Source organism: Saimiri boliviensis, chromosome 2 (genome assembly GCF_048565385.1).
Source record: "Saimiri boliviensis isolate mSaiBol1 chromosome 2, mSaiBol1.pri, whole genome shotgun sequence".
NCBI classification, from domain to species: Eukaryota; Metazoa; Chordata; class Mammalia; order Primates; family Cebidae; genus Saimiri; species Saimiri boliviensis.
This window is the reverse complement of record NC_133450.1, coordinates 204,348,076-204,368,937: the sequence shown is the minus strand read 5'-3', so window position 1 is coordinate 204,368,937 and position 20,862 is coordinate 204,348,076. Positions and strand designations below refer to the sequence as shown.

At 38.5% G+C, this 20,862-nt stretch overlaps 1 protein-coding gene across 6 annotated transcripts in view; it reads left to right on the top strand.

The window, feature by feature from the left end:
* The window catches only part of ECPAS (Ecm29 proteasome adaptor and scaffold), a 128,295-nt gene that overhangs the window by 37,245 nt on the left and 70,188 nt on the right, over positions 1-20,862 (top strand). For 5 of the 6 annotated variants that reach the window (XM_039474887.2, XM_074395166.1, XM_039474884.2 and 2 more), the window contains 5 exons: positions 5,948-6,064; positions 8,046-8,164; positions 9,929-10,078; positions 13,629-13,797; positions 17,316-17,455. In XM_039474887.2, coding sequence (XP_039330821.1) covers positions 5,948-6,064; positions 8,046-8,164; positions 9,929-10,078; positions 13,629-13,797; positions 17,316-17,455 — 695 coding nt within the window. Of the gene's footprint in view, positions 1-4,787; positions 5,462-5,947; positions 6,065-8,045; positions 8,165-9,928; positions 10,079-13,628; positions 13,798-17,315; positions 17,456-20,862 lie in introns of those variants that run through there. The other variant, XM_074395167.1, reaches the window with a different exon arrangement.

The window sequence follows — 20,862 nt, the reverse complement described above, 5'->3', positions numbered from 1 at the left end:
GGCTTGAGCCACCGCGCCCGGCCAGAAAGAGTATCTTTAAGAATGTCTCTTATGTTTATGTCTCTTTACAGGAGGGAATGGGCATTCTTGTCATGTATTTGACATGTCTGCTGTTAATCCTTTGCTGAGATAGACATGCATTTGATTATGTCACTCTTCTATTTAAAACTCTCCTGTGGCCTTCTCTTACCCTTAGGATAGCAAGGTCTAAAAGGCCCTTTATGAGTTGACTTCTGTTTACTTACCTAGCTTTATCAGTTTCTTTATTCATTTAGCAAATATTTACTGAGGGCCTTCTATATGCCAGGTCCTGGGGATGTGGTGATGAGTGATGACAATACCTAGTTGGGGGAAATCAGTATAAAACCGTCAGGCAAGTAGTACATAGTTAAAATTTTTGATACATGCCAGATGGAAAAGAAAAAGATTTTATGAAAGAATATAGTTGGGACATAATTTAGACTAAGTGTGGGGTGTAAGGGAGGCCTCTGTGTTGTGCAGGAATTAGCCAGGCAGAGAGATGGGGAGACCATTAAGGATAGAGAGGCCCTGTGCAGGTGTTATGAGCTGGGACAGAGTGTGATGCCTTTAGGAAATTGGAGAAGACCATAGTGATGTCCCCAGTGCATGAGAGGAAGCCTGATAGGAGGAAAGAAGTATTCCAGGGGCACTGATTTGAAAGGGTGTGATGGTATTGCCACCATCACTAGCTGTTGGCTGGAGAAGTACTTGGAGTAGAGGCCAAGAGTGGAGACCTGGAGGACAAACAGGGAACTTTTCCATTAGTCCAGGCTGAGTATTGTCAGTAGTTTTAACTCATTTATATCTTAGAATTTTTTTTGTTTTTTTGCATTTTATCTTTTAATAGGAAGTCATTCATCTCTGTCCATCTACTTTAATGTTCAGTTGTGTATCATTCACTTCTATCATACTATTATTCTTTTTTTAAAAAATAAATTTTATTATGTATGTTCGAGGTTTGCAACATGATTTTATGGAATACATATAGATTTTAAATGTTTACCGAAGCAGATGAGCATGTCTATCTCACGTAACTTTTTACTTTTATTCTTAATATATTCTTTTTTTTTTTTTTTGAGACGGAGTTTTGCTCTTGTTACCCAGGCTGGAGTGCAATGGCACGATCTCGGCTCACTGTAACCTCCACCTCCTGGGTTCAGGCAATTCTCCTGCCTCAGCCTCCTGAGTAGCTGGGATTACAGGCACGCGCCACCATGCCCAGCTAATTTTTTGTATTTTTAGTAGAGACAGGGTTTCACCATGTTGACCAGGATGGTCTCGATCTCTCGACCTCGTGATCCACCCGCCTCGGCCTCCCAAAGTGCTGGGATTACAGGCTTGAGCCACTGCGCCCGGCCCGGCTTCTTAATATATTCTTAATAGTCCCATTATTTCGAATGGGAAATTCTCTTGTTTCTGATTTTATTATTACTGCCAAAGTTTTAACCTTTTAATGGCCATTTTAAAAAGAAACCCAGCTTTTAGATTAATTTTCCCTTCCTAACTGTAGTTTTTTTCTATTTTTATTCAAATTATTTTCTTTTTTGGATATGTTTTTCTTGTGTAAAGTTTTAATTTATATAATAACCTGGAAATTGTTCTTTTTTTTTTTTTTTGAGACGGAGTTTCGCTCTTGTTACCCAGGCTGGAGTGCAACGGCGCGATCTCGGCTCACCACATCCTCCACCTCCTGGGTTCAGGCAATTCTCCTGCCTCAGCCTCCTGAGTAGCTGGGATTACAGGCACATGCCACCATGCCCAGCTAATTTTTTGTATTTTTAGTAGAGACGGGGTTTCACCATGTTGACCAGGATGGTCTCGATCTCTTGACCTCGTGATCCACCCACCTCGGCCTCCCAAAGTGCTGGGATTACAGGCTTGAGCCACCGCGCCCGGCCTAACCTGGCAATTGTTCTTATGTATCAAGAGAAGTGCTAAGGAGGTAGGCATTTTCTCTATTTTACAGATAAAGCTGAGGCTTGGAATGATTAATGAACTTGTTTAAGGTCAGATAACAAAGGGTTGGGTCAGGATTCGAACCCAGGGCTTTTGAGCTTCAAAATGTAACCTTGGCTGTCAAGTTAAATGCTTTATTCTTTAATTATTATATATATATATATATTTTTAATGACCTCAGCTTATGAATTTCTCGTTGATGATTATTTTAGTTATTTAACTAGTTATATTGATGTGCAGTTTGATTTTTGACTTAATTTATAAGAGTTGATTTTAGTTTCAAAATATTTGATATAAAGTTTGCCTGGTTTTATTGCATTCTGGTCAGATAACCATAGTGTGCAAATGTTACAGTCTGTCAAAGTGTATTCTAACGTTTGTAAGAAAAAGTTTTCAGAAGGTAGAAAGAATACTTCCTGCTTGTGGAATATGGAGCTCAGCATGTGCCAAGGCCATTCATTAGTAACATTATGCATTTATGTCTTGAACCTGCTTTTCAGACCTATTATGAGTTGGTAGTATTGAAGAGTAATGTCCTACTGCTGTTGCAGTTTTTCTGTATTTCTTTAAGTTTTTATAATGTTGACTTGGTGCATTTTGATGTACAAATTTAACATCTTGACTTTATTAATAATTATAGTATTTTATATATTTTTTTTATCTTTTGAATTCCTTTTAAGGTTTTTTTTTTCAAAACCCATTTTATCTGAAGTTAGTATTGTTAACCATTGTTTTCCTTCTGTCTCTCTGATAAATCTTTGCCCCAGCCTACAATTTTAACCTTATTTACTTTGGCTGTATCTCTTAGTACAATGGAAATGTCACATATTTTTGAAGTTTGAGTTGAGGGCATTTACATCAGTTATTGTGGTTATTAACCTATTTAAAAATTTTTAAGAATTTTAATTGATACATAATTATATATTTGTGGGGCATGTGTGATATTTTGATACATGTATGTAATATGTAATAATTAAATCAGTATTTAGGAGACTCATCACCTCATTTATTGTTACTTTGGGTTGGGAACATTTTAGATCTTCTAGCTCTTTTGAAATGTACATGATTATTAACCTATTTTATCACTTGATTTATTCGTCCTCTCCCTTTCTCCCTTTGTTTCCTTCTCATTCTTTCTCTCTCACTTTCTTGTTATCTAACTGTCAACACTGGTGTCTTCAAGGGGCTGTGAAAGGACAAGGGAAAAGTTTTGCTTAAGACTTCTCACTTGATTTACTACAATAAATGTATCTTTCTTTTTTTTTTTTTTCGAGACGGCATTTCACTCTTGTTGCCAAGCTGGAATGCAGTGGTCAATCTTAGCTCACTGCAACCTCCACCTCCCGGGTTCAAGCAATTCTCCTGCCTCAGCCTCCCGAGTAGCTGGGATTACAGGCACCTGCCACCATGCCCAGCTAATTTTTGTATTTTTTGTAAACATGGAGTTTCACTATGTTGGCCAGACTGGTCTTGAACTCCTGACCTCAGGTGATCCGCCTGCCTTGGCTTCCCAAAGTGCTGGGATTGCAGGTGTGAGCCACTGCCCACAGCCATAAATGTATCTTTCTATTATAACTTTAAAAAGCAATAAAACAGAATAAGGTAATAAGGATAAACATAATCATTTTGAACTTAATATATTAAATTTTAACTAATAAAATGGTATTTTTATTTGTGCATGTCAAATTGGTTAAGTTTAAAAGCTTTTGGAGAAAGGGAAATGGAATCAAACAGCTGAAATAGCCTGTTTTATTTTAAGCATTGTATTCAATTCTTTGACTTATCTTTTCATTTAATCTTTACAGTAGCCTTTGAAATGTTATTTGAATTCCACAAGTGATTTTTAAATTTTTGTTGGTTTATAGATATAACCATATTTAGGAAATTCATCAATATTTAACATGATAATAATAATAGTAGAAAATTAAGTAATTAATCCATTTAAAATTCAAAATAGGCCAAGTACAGTGGCTCACGCCTGTAATTCCAGCACTCTGGGAGGCTGGGAAGATGGTTTGAGATGAGCCTAGGCAACATAGCGAGATCTTACTAATACCAAAAAAAAAGAAAGAGAAAAAAGCCATGCATGGTAGCATGTGCTTGTAGTCCCAGCTACTGCAGAGGCTGAGATAGGAAGATTGCTTGAGACTAGGAGTTGAAGGCTGCAGTTGGCTATGATAATGCCACTGAATTCCAGACTGGGTGGCAGAGTGAGACCCTGTCTCAAAAAAACAAAACAAAACAAAAAAATAAATTTATTATTTAAAAAAAAGCATGTAATTGTGGGCAGGATTCTCTATCACCATCGATAATAATTTGCTAGAGTCCCTCTAGGAATCAGCCTAGATTAGAATGTCAGAAGAGGACTCTTTCCTTTAGACTAGTTCCTCCTGATTCTTTTCTCTTGTTGCCTAACAGTATCACAGATCCAGGACAGGTAGGAAGTTCATATGAAGTATGGATGGCAATGCAAATTTCTAGCTTCTTGGAAGGTATCATGTCTCACTGACACTTTTGCTGATGTGAGTTCAAATATCAGTGTTTGAAAAGGTTAAAAAAAATGGGCTCTGGCGTCATATGTTGACTTTTGCCACTTGCTGACCTAGTATCTTGGGACAAGTTACTTTACTTGAGGCTTCTGCTTCCTTATCTGTAAAATGGGAATGACACCACCTCACTGGTTGTCATGAGACTCACATTAGATAAGGAGTGCTTGGGGGCAGAGTGCATAGGAACTGTGTGATAAATGTTAGCTATTTTATTATTACTGTTTTATCATTCATTTAACAAACGTTGATTATAGATTTGTTTTGATTTTTAAATGTAATTCACCTGTTTCATTATTGCTCTAGATCTCTTGGAATTTTTGCTGTTACTGTCAAACATCCCTACAGGTTTCCTTGTGTATACTTTGAGGCTAGAGCACAAATTTCAGAAATGAGGGAGAATAGTGTAAACCTGGCCCTGCAGAATAATTATCTTAAACTCTTGAGTCTTTCTTAGGCAAGACCTTTTAAAAATCTTATTTCCAATGCTCGATTTCTTCTCTTTTGGCAAACAATCTTTTGATGGTAGTATGCTTGAGGCCACTTGATATGAACCTCTCTACATCCCTTTGTACCCGTGCAAAGTGTTGACTTGTCAATTCCTATTTTTGCTCTCTTTTCCCACTTAAAGGAGAGAAAGCTTGTTTCTTACAAATTATTTGACAGTATCGATGATCTTCAGAATACAATAGAAATGCCTCAGTTTTTGCCAGAATCTGTTTGTAATCCAGACCCTGCTTTTCTGAACTCTATGGGCTTCTGTCAAATGCGTTGTGCCCTATACCTTCTTATAACTGATACTTTGGTTGTAATTCTTTCAATCTTCAGGACCCAGTGTTCCTGTCACTTCTTCTTTGAAGTCTTTCTTGATGTGGGAGATACTTTCTCTTCTGGAAACCCATTGTATCTTGTGTTTCTCTCTTTTCATAGTATTCATGGTATGTTGCAATAATCTGTTCATCTTGGGGGACTATGCTTCAGTCTAGGCCCAAGTTGGACCTCAACTTTGTTTAACTAAAGGACATTGTAAAAATAAATTCACTTGGCCAGGCATGGTGGCTCACACCTGTAATCCCAGCTACTTGGGAGGCTGAGGTAGGGGAATTGCTTGAACTCAGAAGGTGGAGGTTGCAATGAGCTGAGATCATGCCACTGCACTCTAGCCTGGGCAACAGAGCGAGACTCTGTCTCGGGGAGAAAAAAAAAAAGGTAAATTCACGAGTGCATAGATATTTGGGAGACAGCATTTTTGAACAAGACTCATGTAGTATATACTCCATTTCTGGGACGTGGAATTTGCACTCTTTAAAAGAACAAAGTAGCTACTATTCACTAACATAGATAACATCTGAGAAATGAATTTTAAGATGAGTAGTTTTTAAGATATGATCAGTGACTTCAGTTCCCATCTCTTTGTATTTTAGGTAATGGAACTGCTGGTCCATCTGAATAAACGTATAAAAAGCCGCCCCAAAATACAGCTTCCAGTAGAGACACTGTTGGTTCAGTACCAGGACCCTGCTGCAGTTTCCTTTGTCACAGTGAGTATCGTATTGGAATATTTTCTGACTTACAGCAAGTTTTCTTTCATAACATTTATCAGATGTCATTGACATATTGGCAAGCTTAGAATTTCACCATAGACCACTTCTAAATGAAACATGAGGAGATATTTTTCTTTAAATTACACACTGTTTTTCCACTGAGTACCAATCCAGAGGAAATGCTGCGTTAAAGGAAATGGTAGGAAGAGAGTAATGAATGGCTGTTTACATTGGGCAAAGGAATGTTGGTGAAATGACTTTTCAGGTATGTTACATAAAAGAATGATTTGATTTTTGGTTAGAGACTATGTGAGATGGGTCTGATAGAAAGAAGGGTTATGCAGCTTAGGCACGAATAAAGCATAATGGAAGAAAAAAGCGAGTAAAATGGCAAGAAGATACATGAAAGTGAGCTTAAAAAAATTGTGTTTTTGATGTGTATATTCAGAAAGGTATCCTTTTTTTAAAGTGGAGTAAATCTGAGGCTGGTAAGAAACGTTCCTTTTAAATTGTTGTCTTCATGAAAATTAAATGTAAAAAATGTTGATCCTGTGTGATGGCAGGTGATATTTTTTTCCTGGTCCTTATAGTTCCCAGCATTCAGACAGAATTGATTGAATCTTATCTAACATCTGGAGTCACAAAACTTTTGGAGCTACCTATTGGTCCAGACATCATTTTGTCTGTTCCTGTTCTGGCTGTTTGGCTCAATTACGCATGTTGATTTCTTTAAGCAAATAGGAACACTGTGTGCCAGTAAAAATGTCAAATAGAATTTATTTAAAGAAATCATGTTATGAAGCCCATTTACTTTAGTAAAGAATTCATCAGAGCCTGGGCACGGTGGCTCATGCCTGTAATCTCAGCACTTTGGGAAGCCGAGGTGGGTGGATCACGAGGCAGGTGGATCACAAGGCAGGTGGATCACAAGGTCGGGAGTACAAGACCAGCCTGGCCAACATAGTGAAACCTCATCTCTACTAAAAATACAAAAACTAACCTGGCATGGTGGCGCATACCTGTAGTCCCAGCTACTCAGGAGGCTGAGGCAGGAGAATCACTTGAACCAGGGAGGTGGAGGTTGTAGTGAGCCGAGATCGCACCACCGTACTGCAGCCTGGGTGACAGAGTGAGACTCCGTCTCCAGTGGGGAAACAACAACAAAAAAAAACAGTTATTCAGAAAAGCAAATCTTCATCTTATGTGTAAATCCAGACTGTATTTATGGGTTTGCTTAAAATCCAGTATTCACACAGATTATAGTGATACAAGTTGAGTATCCCTTATTTGAAATGCTTGGGACCGTAAGTGTTTTGGATTTTGGAATATTTGACCTGATTTAGCATCCCAAATCCAAAATCTCAGATACCCTAATGAGCATTGCCTTTGTGGGTCTTGCAGGCTGGCACTCATGAAGTTTCAGATTTTGTAGCATTTCGAATTTAGGATTTTCAGACTTGTGATTCTCCACCTTGCACAAATACAAAGCACTCAGTTTCCTTTGGTTCATCATGCATTGGTGAGTTACTAGAGTGAGGAACCACAGAGTGCTGCAGTATACTAAGGTTGTTTTAGTCATTTGGCCAGTTGGGAAATGGCAGCCTAGCATTTGTCAAGCCCAGCTTGTAAGGATTAATGCAACAAACTGGGAGATCTGATGATAATGTGTAGTGTGTAGGTGTAAATAGGTTGATTTTTTTTCTTATTCTCTGTGATAAGAAATTGCATATATGAATGCTTTAGATTAGGCCATACTTCCTCACGTGAGGCCTGTGTTAAAGCAAGTGTTTGGAATAAGCTGGACTGGAATTCTTTCTCTGAGATACAGTAGTTGGTAAAGGTGTAATAAACATGTGGAGGGAGGATGATTCATGTTTACAATGTGTTTTTGTAACCATAACTCTCTTAAGTTATCAATTTTCATTGAAATCACAGAGTATTTCCTTGACACTGACTTGCTTTTCTCTTATTGCATTAGAATTTTACTATAATTTATGTTAAAATGGGCTATCCTCGCCTACCAGTGGAAAAACAATGTGAACTGGCCCCTACGCTTCTTACTGCCATGGAAGGGAAGCCTCAGCCACAGCAGGATAGGTATGGTTTCCTCAATTCTAATTTCCCTCCTGCAGGAGTCAACAACTGCCTTTCAAATGTTAGTTCACACATTTGGTTTTACTTGGGCAAATGGGGGGGTCTTGAACTGCTTTAGCTGACAAGAGTTTTCTGTAGTACCTCAAAGTTACTGTTTTATTAATAACTATCATAAAATTTCTTGATGTGAACATTGAAAAATATGTAGAACTAACAACATTTATCTAAGTCTATCCATTTTTTTGCCTAGTTATCTTGAGGCAGTTAATTTTACGTGATTGCAAAAATTACAGTTAAAAATCATTTGCATCAAAACATTTCTATCTTGGATGATATAAAGTTTCAGGGTGGTTTTCTTTTTTTTCTTTTTTTTTTTTTTGAAACAGTTTTGCTCTTGTTACCCAGGCTGGAGTGCAATGGCGCGATCTCGGCTCACCGCAACCTCCGCCTCCTGGGTTCAGGCAATTCTCCTGCCTCAGCCTCCTGAGTAGCTGAGATTACAGGCACACGTCACCATGCCCAGCTAATTTTTTGTATTTTTAGGAGAGACGGGGTTTCACCATGTTGACCAGGATGGTCTCGGTCTCTTGACCTTATGATCCACCCACCTCGGCCTCCCAAAGTGCTGGGATTACAGGCTTGAGCCACCGTGCCCGGCCCCAGGGTGGTTTTCTTAAGGAACAGAGCGCTTGTTTGTATTAATGTGGGAACTGGAGAGGTGGAAAGGTTTTTAGATAACATCACTTGTTTCTAGGCTTAGCCAAAAGTTCTTTGTTGTAGCCCTGTCATAGTGAGAATCATGATGAAGAGTGAAGAAGTGTAGAGGAAAGATGGAGTTAAATCATGTTTTCTGTTCACCTTTTAGAGCATATTTATTTTTAAAGAAAGACAGTAATACAGAAGTTTACAAGTAAAATTAATAGACATTACAAGCATAGTTTGAAATTGTTTTCATATGTTTTAAGAGTATCAAAAGGTGTTAGTGAAAGGAAATGTTAATATTGTATTAAAATATTAATATGGTTGATTTTTTAATTTTTAAAATTTAGAATAACTTTAGTTGTGGGAAATAATTTTTTTTTTTTTTAGACAAGAGTCTCACTCTGTTGCCCAGGCTTCAGTATAGTGGCACAATCTTGGTGCACTGCAACCTCTGCCTTCTGAGTTAAAGTGATTCTCTTGCCTCAGCCTCCTGAGTAGCTGGGATTACAGGCACCTGCCACTATGCCCGGCTAACTTTTTGTATTTTTAGTCGAGACAGGGGTTTCACCATGTTTGCCAGGCTGGTCTCGAACTCCTGACTTCAAATCATTTGCCCATCTTGGTCAGGTGCGGTGGCTCACTCCTGTAATCCCAGCACCTTGGCTTCCCAAAGTGCTGGGATTATAGATGTGAGCCATTGCACCCGACCAAAAATAATTTTTTTTGAAAAGACAAGTTATAAGTTGAACTTTACTTAAGATTTAATATAAAATCTCTTGTGGAAACTTCAGATACTAACATTGAACCCATTTTATGTATTTTTTTCATATAATTTTAGTGATGAGCCAGATTGGCTAAATGCTAATCATTACTCACTATATTGAGCTTTCAATAAGAAGGAAATCTAGGCCAGTCCCTAGATTAGGACTTTGTAAGTCAGTGGTATTGAAAATCAGTGTCTCTTGCTTACAACTGCCAGTTTTTGTTATGTGATTTTTGTCTGTTTTTTACATGTATAAAAATCTCATTTTTAAGTAGCTGCAATAAATGTAATTGTTTTTTCAGCTTAATGCATCTTTTAATACCAACCCTTTTTCACATGAAATACCCTGTTGAATCATCAAAATCAGCTTCTCCGTTTAATCTTGCTGAGAAACCAAAGACTGTGCAGCTGCTTTTGGACTTCATGCTAGATGTCCTTCTGATGCCTTATGGGTGAGTTACAAAATAAAAACAAAGCAACCTTGTTCTTGACTGTTTTTACTGTGTGGAGTTAAGTACTATTTTAAATGATTCCCGTCTCACTAGTAAATGAATGCTTCTCAACATCCGTTTACATTTATAAAGATTTTTTTCTTCTAAACCTCTTTTAAACTTCAGCTTCACTGCTTATTGGACTTACTGATGCTGAGTTGCTGTTGTGATTTTAGACTCTACCTGCCCAAGATGAAGTCAATCTATCCGCATAAAAATAGTTCCTCTTAGGTCGAGGTGGGAGCATCACTTGGGGCTAGGAGTTTCAGACCAGCCTGGGTGAAAGAGCGAGACTGTCTTTCAAAAAGAAAGTTTCGGGCCGGGCGCGGTGGCTCAAGCCTGTAATCCCAGCACTTTGGGAGGCCGAGGCAGGTGGATCACGAGGTCAAGAGATTGAGACCATCCTGGTCAACATGGTGAAACCCCGTCTCTACTAAAAATACAAAAAATTAGCTGAGCATGGTGGCACGTGCCTGTAATTCCAGCTACTCAGGAGGCTGAGGCAGGAGAATTGCCTGAACCCAGGAGGCGGAGGTTGCGGTGAGCCGAGATCGCGCCATTGCACTCCAGCCTGGGTAACAAGAGCGAAACTCTGTCTCAAAAAAAAAAAAAACACAACAAAAAGAAAGTTTCTTTTTTGAAGTTACTATCAGTGCTGTGATGATTCTCCTTGCCACCTAGAATGATCAATTGTCTCCAGCTTTTCTCTTTTTTGTTGCTACAATATCAGTTTCATAATGCCTTCTTCCTTCTCCTTGCTGTGTCTGGAACCCTTCCCACTGCTATCATCTAGTTTTGACTCTTTTCAAGTCTTGTCATAATTTCTTTCCCAGTGGCTCCACTTCTTCAAATCTCTTTACACCTCCTCTCTATGCTTTTCCCGTTTTTCAAAACACAGATCCAGGCAGCACCTTGGTTTCTCATATCCGGTCATTAATACACTCATGCATTTCATGCACTCTTATGTGTCCTTGCCTTTTATTTCAATGCTTTTCTCTCTGCCTCAAATGCTTCTTCAAAAAAGCAAGCAAGCAAGCAAAAAGACACTTTGAAAAAAAGCATCCCAGCCATTTATAGTGGCTCACATCTGTAATCTCAGTACTTTGAGAGGCCGAGGCGGACGGATCCCTTGAACCCAGAAGATTGAGACCAGCCTGGGCAAAATGAAAAAACCCTGTTTCTACAAAAAAATACAAAAATTTGCAAGACCCCATGGCATGCACCTATAGTCCCAGCTACTTGGGAGGCTGAGGCTAGAGTATTGATTGAGTCTGGGAGGTAGAGGCTCTAGTGAGCTATGATTCATGCCATTGCACTCCAGCCTGGTGACAGAACAAGACCCTGTCTCAAAAACAAAAAGAAAAGGAAAAAGAGAAAAGGATCCCAAACTGGCTTAAATGTCAACTCTGTTTGTCTCTGACAAATTTCTTGCCCCAGGAAGATATAATTGCACTAATTTCTGTGTCATAACAACATGAAATACCCACCTGTATGGGCACTGTGTGTTTCTGCTGCGTTGTAGACATTTCCATCTCCTGTAGTAGATGGTGAGCCCCTTGTAGTCAAGAGTTGTTTCGTGTAGCTTTGGTCTCTGGCATGGAGCCCTGATTGCGATCTACTTCTAATCTACTTATTTTGTCTTGCTGCCAGAGAAATTTTCCAAAATGCTGTTTTCATCTTGTTTCTTTCCTAATCACAAAAATATGTGTACATGATAAGCTTGGTATATGGGGCTCCATATCATTTGTCTCTCAATCCAGAGACAAGAGAGTTCATGTGGTGTGATGAACCAGTTTGTTTCCTCCTGCCGCTCTTGTTTGGTAGCCCAGTTTTCTGGGCCTTTAGTCACTCCATGTTCACTCTCACCATCTGTTATATCACTTTTTATTTCTCAGCAGTTTCTTTGCATCTGTTAAAATTGCAGATGCTATTACATGTGTTACATCGTTACTGTCTCAGCTTACTCCAGATGGCAGACTCCATCTTACACCTCCTTATATTCCTTTGTCTTGTGTTTAAGTTGATGTTTGTTTGTTTGAGACAGGGCCTCACTCTGTCGCCCAGGCTGGTATGCAGTGGCAACTCACTGCAGCCTTGACCTCCTGGGTTCAAGCAGTCCTCTCACCTCAGCCTCCTGAGTAGCTAGGACTACACGTGCACGCCACCATACCCAACTAATTTTCTTTTATATTTTTTGTAGAGATAGGGTGTCAACATGTTGCCCAGGCTGGTCTCAAACTCCTGGGCTCAAGCGATCCTCTCACCTCGGCCTCCCAAAGTGGTGGGATTATAGGCCTGAGCCACCACACCCAGCCTTAGGATGTTTTATACAGTATTAAGATGTACATACTTATTGATTGATTTACTTAATGCTGCCAGTCTTGCTATAACTTAGAAATAAACTTCTTTTTATATTTGTTAAATCAGAAGGCAGCCAGAATGACAGGTGATGATGGCTTTGATAAATAAGCCTTGAAATTCAGATTTACCTTAGAAATATGATGTAATCAAGCCAGTGATTCCTCACATTTTTCTTATTAATGAGAACTTGCGTCATTTATATAATAATATTAAAGCGATTCCTTAACAGGTTTTAAAAAAATAGGAATTGAATGAATGTGACATGTAAGTAATGTGGAATAATTTATGCTATCAAGTTCTAAGTGTTTTCTTGAACTTTTATTATAGTGGATATTTTAGTTTAATAATATGATAATGGAAGTTATCAGCATAGATCTTTAGTTTTAAGAGACTTGAATTAATATTTATATCAAAAACTTCATTTTGTAGATGAGTAATACCAGTTTAATTGGATCAAAATGAATTTCTTGGAGATCTTCTTTCTTCTCCATGGAAGCGAAAATGAAATAGAGGTGATAATTTAACCAGGTGGTGCAAAGGGCTTTGAACGTATAATGGGAAAAGTCAGTTCTTATGTAACTTCTTTCATTGGGCTCTTTTGATTTCTTTCATTTTGGGGACTTTATGTGGTTATGTGGTATGTCATTTGAAGGTTTCAGTGGGTTTTTTAATTTAGGGATAAAGACTTCAGGGAGGACTGAAGGTGAATTACAGCTTTGTAGAAATGAGAATGACTGTAGAAATACTCTGTTTTGGGTATACAACAATGGCTCCTCCCATTCCCCTATGTCAACAAACTTTTCTCCATGTTTGGCAGCTAAAAACTCAAAATGTGGTGATTCTGGAGTGGCTCTTAGAGCTATCATTTATAGACTGAGATTGATCAAAATATTTATATTCATTGTTGGTAATGGTTGTAGTTCATTTGTAACCAAGTTAAGTGATGTGCTCTTCTGGTTAATTTGCTGAAGATTTAGATACCTTTTCTAGATACCTTAAAATTTTTTTTATGATGAAATTTTAATTTCAAGTGTTTACTCTTCTAGTAAAATACAGTAGGAGGACAGTATATGATTGATTGTTTTATGTACACATGTAGATGTAAATGCTTGTGTTTTTATAGAGGTTTAAAGTGTTATTTCCTTTCCAGATATGTGTTAAATGAATCCCAGAGTCGCCAAAATTCATCTACAGCACAGGGTTCTTCTTCAAACAGTGGAGGAGGTTCTGGAATCCCACAGCCGCCTCCAGGAATGAGCTTTTATGCAGCTAAACGAGTTATTGGTGATAACCCATGGACACCTGAACAATTGGAACAGGTATCACATACCGCTTGCTCATAATAGTACTTGATCCTGGACACTTGCCCCTATGAAGTCCATGAACCATGTATAACATAATTATAGTATATTCAGGCTCTCTAATGAAATATGTTTGAAAGGAGCAGTTGATGTAATGTGTTCTCTTCAGGCTAGTTATTTATTAAGCCCTAGGGGCAGGGAGGAGTGGGATATGCTGTTTAGTTTTTCTAATATTGTTTGCATATTTCCATTATAACTCACTTATAAATTGAATATGTTTAACTTGTTTTTTTATAATTTTTAAACTTTTGTCATTTTAGTTTTTAAATTGTAGCTTTAATTATCACCTAGATTTTTTGTTGCAGTTAAAATACAATTTTTCTTACATTATTCAACTTTTTAGGGCTGTACATTTTATGTAAAGTGAGGAGCCCAACACTTCACAGGTGATAGTGTGGGGAAAAGCATGACTCCCTGTTATATTACTTCTTGGGAATTTAAAAATTGGCATTAAGAATTTTATTCTGGATTTAAACAGGACACAGATGTTCTCTGAGCAGCTTTTAAAAATGACTGGTGCTCTACAGAGAAGGTGCCTCACTGTGCCTGTGTCATCAGGCACTTCAGGGAAGAACAGATGAGATCAGTATGTAATTATTTTGGAATTCAAGCAACATGGGTTAGTCTTCTAATCCTTCCTTTATTTCTCCATGGCAGTCTAAATGATTTGATCCTTTTCTTTTTGGGAATGTAAGTGACCATTGATTAAAACAGCGTTCTCAGTAAAGGGAAAAAGAGGCAAGCGGGGTATTCTTGCCATTCACAAATTTATAGAATGTTTTATTCAGTGAGGGGTATAATTGATTTGATTTCCTTCTTCATGTTTTATGGATCTTTTTTTCCCTTCTTAAACTATTATGTAAGTAAAGGTAAAAGAGTTAACAGAAGCTACTCTTTTTTGAGTTCAATCTATGTGACAGGCACTGTACTGGGTACTTTGAATATAGTATCTCATTTAATCCTCACAGCAATCAAGTGAGGTATAGAAATTGTTAGTTCCATTTTCTGAAAGGCATGGAAGTTTTGAGATTTACCAGGGTTTCACTTCTAGTACCAAGCTTTAAACCTAGGTTTATCTGAGGGCTAAAGCTACAAATGCTGGAGGAAAATGGTTATTGTTCAATTATAATCTTATATTGGTCATTATTTGCCAATATGTCTCTGTATGTGTTTTGTCAGTTTCATAATCTAGTGCTGAAACAAACAGTTTAGTTTCAGGGATGAAAACTGTTTTTCTCTAATTTTAAAACATCTCTTTGTTTTATACTTTTTCTTCCAAGTAAAGCATTTTTTTTTTCCTAATTATAAACTTAATATAAATATTCAAGTAGTTAAGAATAGTAGAAAGTGAAATTAAAAATTAAGCGGCTGGACGTGGTGGCTCATGCCTGTTGCAGTGAGGCCAAGGCGGGTGGATCACTTGAGGCCAGGAGTTGGAGACCAGCCTGGGCAACATAATGAGATCCTGTCTCTATTAAAATTACAAAAATTAGCTGGATGTGGTGGTACATGCCTGTAAACCTAGCTACTTGGGAGGCTGAGGCATGAGAATCCCTTGAACTCAGGAGGTGGGAGTTGCTGTGAGCTGAGATTGTGCCCCTGCACTCCAGCCTGGGCGATAGAGCACGACTCTGTGTAAAAGAAAAAAAAAAGGCCGGCGCAGCGGTTCATGCCTGTAATCCCAACACTTTGGGAGGTCATACTGGGCAGATCACTTGAGTTCAGCAGTTCGAGATCAGCCTGGCCAACATGGCGAAACCCCATCTCTACTAAAACAAAAATTAGCTGGGCATGGTGGTGTGTGCTTGTAGTTCCAGCTGCTGGGGAGGCTGAGGCACAAGAATTGCTTGAACCCAGGAGGCAGAGTTTGCAGTGAGCCATGATTGCACCACTGCACTCCAGCCTGGGCGACAGAGCAAGACTCTGTTTCAAAAAAAATAAAATTACCTGGAATCCTGTTACACTAGTTTGTCATCTGTCTACAGTTTGCTGTGTGAGTGTATATGTGTGTTCACAGTTTTAAACAACACATTTCTACTTGTCATGCAATACATTATTCGTAGTTTAATTTTTATATTGAACAATATTTTGAATTTTTTGAAAAGTAATTCTTTTTAATGTTTGTATACAATTACATAAGGTATTTTTAAACCAGTCTCCTGTTGACAGACATCTGTATCATTTCGATTTTCTTTACATGATTTTTTTTTTTTTTTTTTTTTTTCTTTGAGACAGAGTTTCGCTCTTGTTACCCAGGCTGGAGTGCAATGGCGCGATCTCGGCTCACCGCAACCTCCGCCTCCTGGGTTCAGGCAATTCTCCTGCCTCAGCCTCCTGAGTAGCTGGGATTATAGGCATGCGCCACCATGCCCAGCTAATTTTTTGTATTTTTAGTAGAGACGGAGTTTCACCATGTTGACCAGGGTGGTCTCGATCTCTTGACCTCGTGATCACCTGCCTCGGCCTCCCAAAGTGCTGGGATTACAGGCGTGAGCCACCGCGCCCGGCCTTACATGATTTTTTGTTTATATCTTTGTGTACTTGACTTCCATAACTGTCCTCTTTATGGTTGCACAAATGTTTGAATCTTTTCTGTTGTAGCTGTTGTTAAAAGTAAGTTGTGTTGAGCAGGGGAGAGAACCCAGGCCCGTTTTTGATTTGTTATATCTTTTTAAATTGCATTTTTTTCTTAGTTAATAATTGTAAGCTTTATTCTAGTATATGTAAAAACTATTATGTGACTGATTTTTTAAGATAAAAATGAAATTTTATTTTTCAGATGTTTTTGTCCTAAATAGAGTCATTTGTAATGGAATTCATAGCATCTTCACATTGCATGAAGTTCTAATCAGAATCTCTCTTTAGTCTGTTTCATTTCAGCCAGTCAATTAAATGGAATACTGTTCGATTAGAATTTCTCTTGCATTGAGTAGCCAATATTTGAATGTATGTTAGCATATCCTTTGTAGGTTAGCAATAGAGTGAAACTCTATGGAATGTGAATTATTTAATTATTTTTGAACTGTCAGAATCCATGGAGCACTTTATTCCTAGCGTACCAACCTCTTATCTGGAGGCTCCAAATTTGGACTTCAAGATTTCATCACTCTAGAGAGGCTGTGTGACCTCACTAGGCAGGCTGTATATATCATAATAATTTTGGAGTCAGAGACACTTGGGTTTGAATCCTGCCTTCATCATTTACCTGTGTTTTAATTTTTTAAGCCTTGCCTCAGTGTCCTTAGCTAAAATGTGGGTATAATAATACCTATCTCATAGATTGTGAGGATTAAGTGAAATTATGAATATATGTGCTTAAGTACAGTCCCTGACACATTGTAAGCCTAAGTAGGAGCTGCTATTCTTGTTACTGTTCATCTTTGGATTATGACCACACTGATATGTTAAGCAGTACTTTGAGTGGGTATCCTTTGCTTCCCTGACCGTTCTTTCTCCTTCCCTTCATTTATCTACAGTGCAAATTGGGAATAGTGAAATTCATAGAAGCTGAACAGGTGCCTGAACTTGAAGCTGTTCTCCATTTGGTGGTTGCTTCCAGTGATACACGCCACAGTGTGGCAACGGCAGCAGACCTGGAACTGAAAAGCAAACAGAGGTAACCACTTCCCTGTTACGCTTTTAAGATTGAAAGGGCTAGATTTTTAAAAGCTTACTTACCACATAGGATTACTTTTTTAAGGATTTTATGTAATGAGGCAATCAATTCAGTGGAGATTATGAAATATACCTAGTTTGTAATAAAGTTTTCTGAAGAGTTGCATTCTGTGTAAGATAGAGAAGGAAATCTGTGTGGAGATGGTGTTTATAGCTGGAATAGGTTAGAAATGTCATCACAATCAATGAGACTTTTGGCTAGGTAGATGAACTTGAAGAACTGATGTTAAGGAAAGTGTCAATTCCTGGCCGGATGCTGTGGCTCATGCCTGTAATCGTAGCACTTTGGGAGGCTGAGACAGGTAGATCATTTGAGATTGGGAGTTCGAGACCAGCCTGACCAATGTGGTGAAACCCCATCTCTACTAAAAATATAACAGTTAGTCAAGTGTGGTGGTGGGCACCTGTGATCCCAGCTACTTGGGAGGCTGAGGTAGGAGAATCACACGAACCTGGGAGGTAGAGGTTGCAGTGAGCCAAGATTGCACCTTTGCACTTCAGCCTGGGCTACGGACCGAAACCCTATCTCAAAAAAAAAAGTGTTAGTTCTGAGGAGTTACTAATTTTTATTTTTTTCTCTGTCTTAAACCATGTGAGATTACTTTTAATAAAGACTATGTATGTATTATGGTTAACAATGAAAATTACATTCATGAAAAGAGTCGCTGAATAGATTCTGATGAACACACCGGGAGATACAGATAGCAAATAGACTTATAGAAAATATTCTTTCTGTGTAAGAAATAAAGTCAATGAAAAATAAATGAATGGGGTACCAGTAGCACTTGATAAACCCATTTACGTTTCTATTGACACTGCTATTTTTATTTTTATTTTTTGAGACAGAGTCTCACTCTGTTGCCCAGGCAGGAGTGCAGTGGCACGATCTTGGCTCACTGTAACCTCTGCTTCCCAGATTCAAGCGATTCTTGTGCCTCAGCCTCCCAAGTAGCTGGGACTACAGGTGCCCACCACCACGCCTGGCTGATTTTTGTATTTTTAGTAGAAATAGGGTTTTAACATGTTGCCCAGGCTGCTCTTGGACTTCTGAGCTCAGGTGATCCTCCTGCCTTGGCATCCCAAAGTGCTGGGATTACAGGCGTGAGCCACCACGCCTGGCTAAAACTGCTCTATTTTTATACCCTGTTGATTGGCATTATAAATTGAAGTTTTGGAAAGTGGTTTGCAATAAGTAATGAATCGTCAGGATATTTCTATCCTTTTACCTCAATCTTCTGGGAATTTATCCTGAGGAAATCATTCAACAACAGAAAGAGATTTAGAAAAATGTTACAGATTTGTTCATGATATCATTTCCTATCATGGTTAAAATGTGAAAAAAAATTCAGTTTTCCATAATGGGGATATAGTTAAGTAAATTACTGTATGTATCTTTATGGAGTATCATATATCTGCCAAAATATGAATGAAGTTAATTACTACTAAGTTTTTACTTTGTTTTATTAAAGTGTTTGTTTTGTCTGAAATCTTTAAACCACAAGTATTATGAAAGAAAAGCAATGGCAGATCTTGAGGAGTAGTTAGTAGCAAGCAGCTGAGGAAAGATACAGGTGAATCATACCTGAAATAGAATTGTAGAATGCCTCTGAGGGTAGTGGGATTGTGGGTATTCAAAGAAGACGCATGTTGATTAACTATGAAAGAAAAGACGAATCAGAAAAGCAGTCAAAGCAGCTTCCTAAGTTGTGTTTGCACAAACACAGGATAGCTTGAAAGCAGAATCAATGTCAAAGGGCAGAGAGAATATAGTGTGGCAAACCAGTCAAATGAAAAGAAGGATTGCATTATTGGTAGGTTTATGAAATGATTGAGTGGAATCTGCTGCAGAGGGTGGGAGCGAATCACCAGTCATCTTTTTTTTTTTTTTTTTTGAGACAGAATCTCACTCTGTTACCCAGGCTGGAGTACAGTGCTCGATCTCAGCTAACTGCAGCCTCTGCCTCTTGGGTTCAAAAGATTGTCCTATCTCAGCCTCCTGAGTAGTTGGGGTTGGTGGTGCATACCACCACGCCTGGCTAATTTTTCTTCTTTTAGTAAAGATGGGGTTTCCCTATGCTGACCAAACTGGTCTTGAATTCCTGACCCCAGGTGATCTGCCTGCCTCGGCCTCCCTAAGTGCTGGGATTACGGGTGTGAGCCACAGTGCCAAGCCTTCACCAATCATCTTATATCTGAATTCACCTTATCATGGGGCTCAAATAGAATTAAGTCTTAGTGACTAATAGCGGCATAACTACTCTGCAGAATTAAAACTGCAGGTATGTACTGGTAGTTAAGAGGGGGATGCTGGAAATCACAGTGACATAACATTAGATAAATAGAATGGTTTGCAAGTGTCCTAGGTGTGGCTTAATTTCATGGTCACAAATTTTTTCGTCACATTCCTTACCACTTTTGAATTGCCGAATGGTTAAAAAGATGAATCCTACCCTGCCCCAGGCCTCTTTGAACAAGTGTAGTAAAGCTCTGCTGTGTTGGAGTTGCTCCATGCCAGGGGTCCTGAGTATCCATCTGTATAGGAGCAGTGTATGGTTTTCTTGTGGCAGCAAATTGTGCCACTGGATACAATAATCTGTTTTTTGTTGTTGTTGTTGTTGTTTTTTCTGAAGGGTGAGTTCAGGGCAGTGAAGGTATTTCAGAGAGAGAGAGAGAGTAGGCATTCATATAACTCTTCTCACAAGGCATTGTTATAATTGTTCTATGTTATTAGTTATTGCTTTAATCTCTTAATGTGCCTAATTTATAAATGAAACTGTATCACCAGTATGTATGCACAGGAATAAACATGACAATATGTATAGGGTTCAGTACTATCCATGGTATCAGGTAGCCACTGGGAGGTCTTGCAACGAGGGGTTACTGTAGTTTTCTGTACTACATTTACAAAATTTCTGTAAATTCAGAATTATTTCAAAGTTAAAAGTTAATAAAGAGACACTAACTACAACTGGTTTTAGACACTTCTCAGAATCAGAGGTGGAATAAGTGATCTATATTTGTTTTGGTTTAAACCCCAGAGCCCAAAGTACAATTTAAAAAAAAAACAACAAAAAACCCTCACTTGTAAGCCACGGAAGAGTTTGGATCTTAAGTGTTAGCTGCCCAATTCTCCTTGCTTGGTGCCATGCAATAAATTCCTAACTTTCTCTCACTGCAAAAAACAAAAACAAAAACAAACAAACTGATAGAAATTAGCCCCTTTCGCCGGGCGCGGTGGCTCAAGCCTGTAATCCCAGCACTTTGGGAGGCCGAGGCGGGTGGATCACGAGGTCGAGAGATCGAGACCATCCTGGTCAACATGGTGAAACCCCGTCTCTACTAAAAATA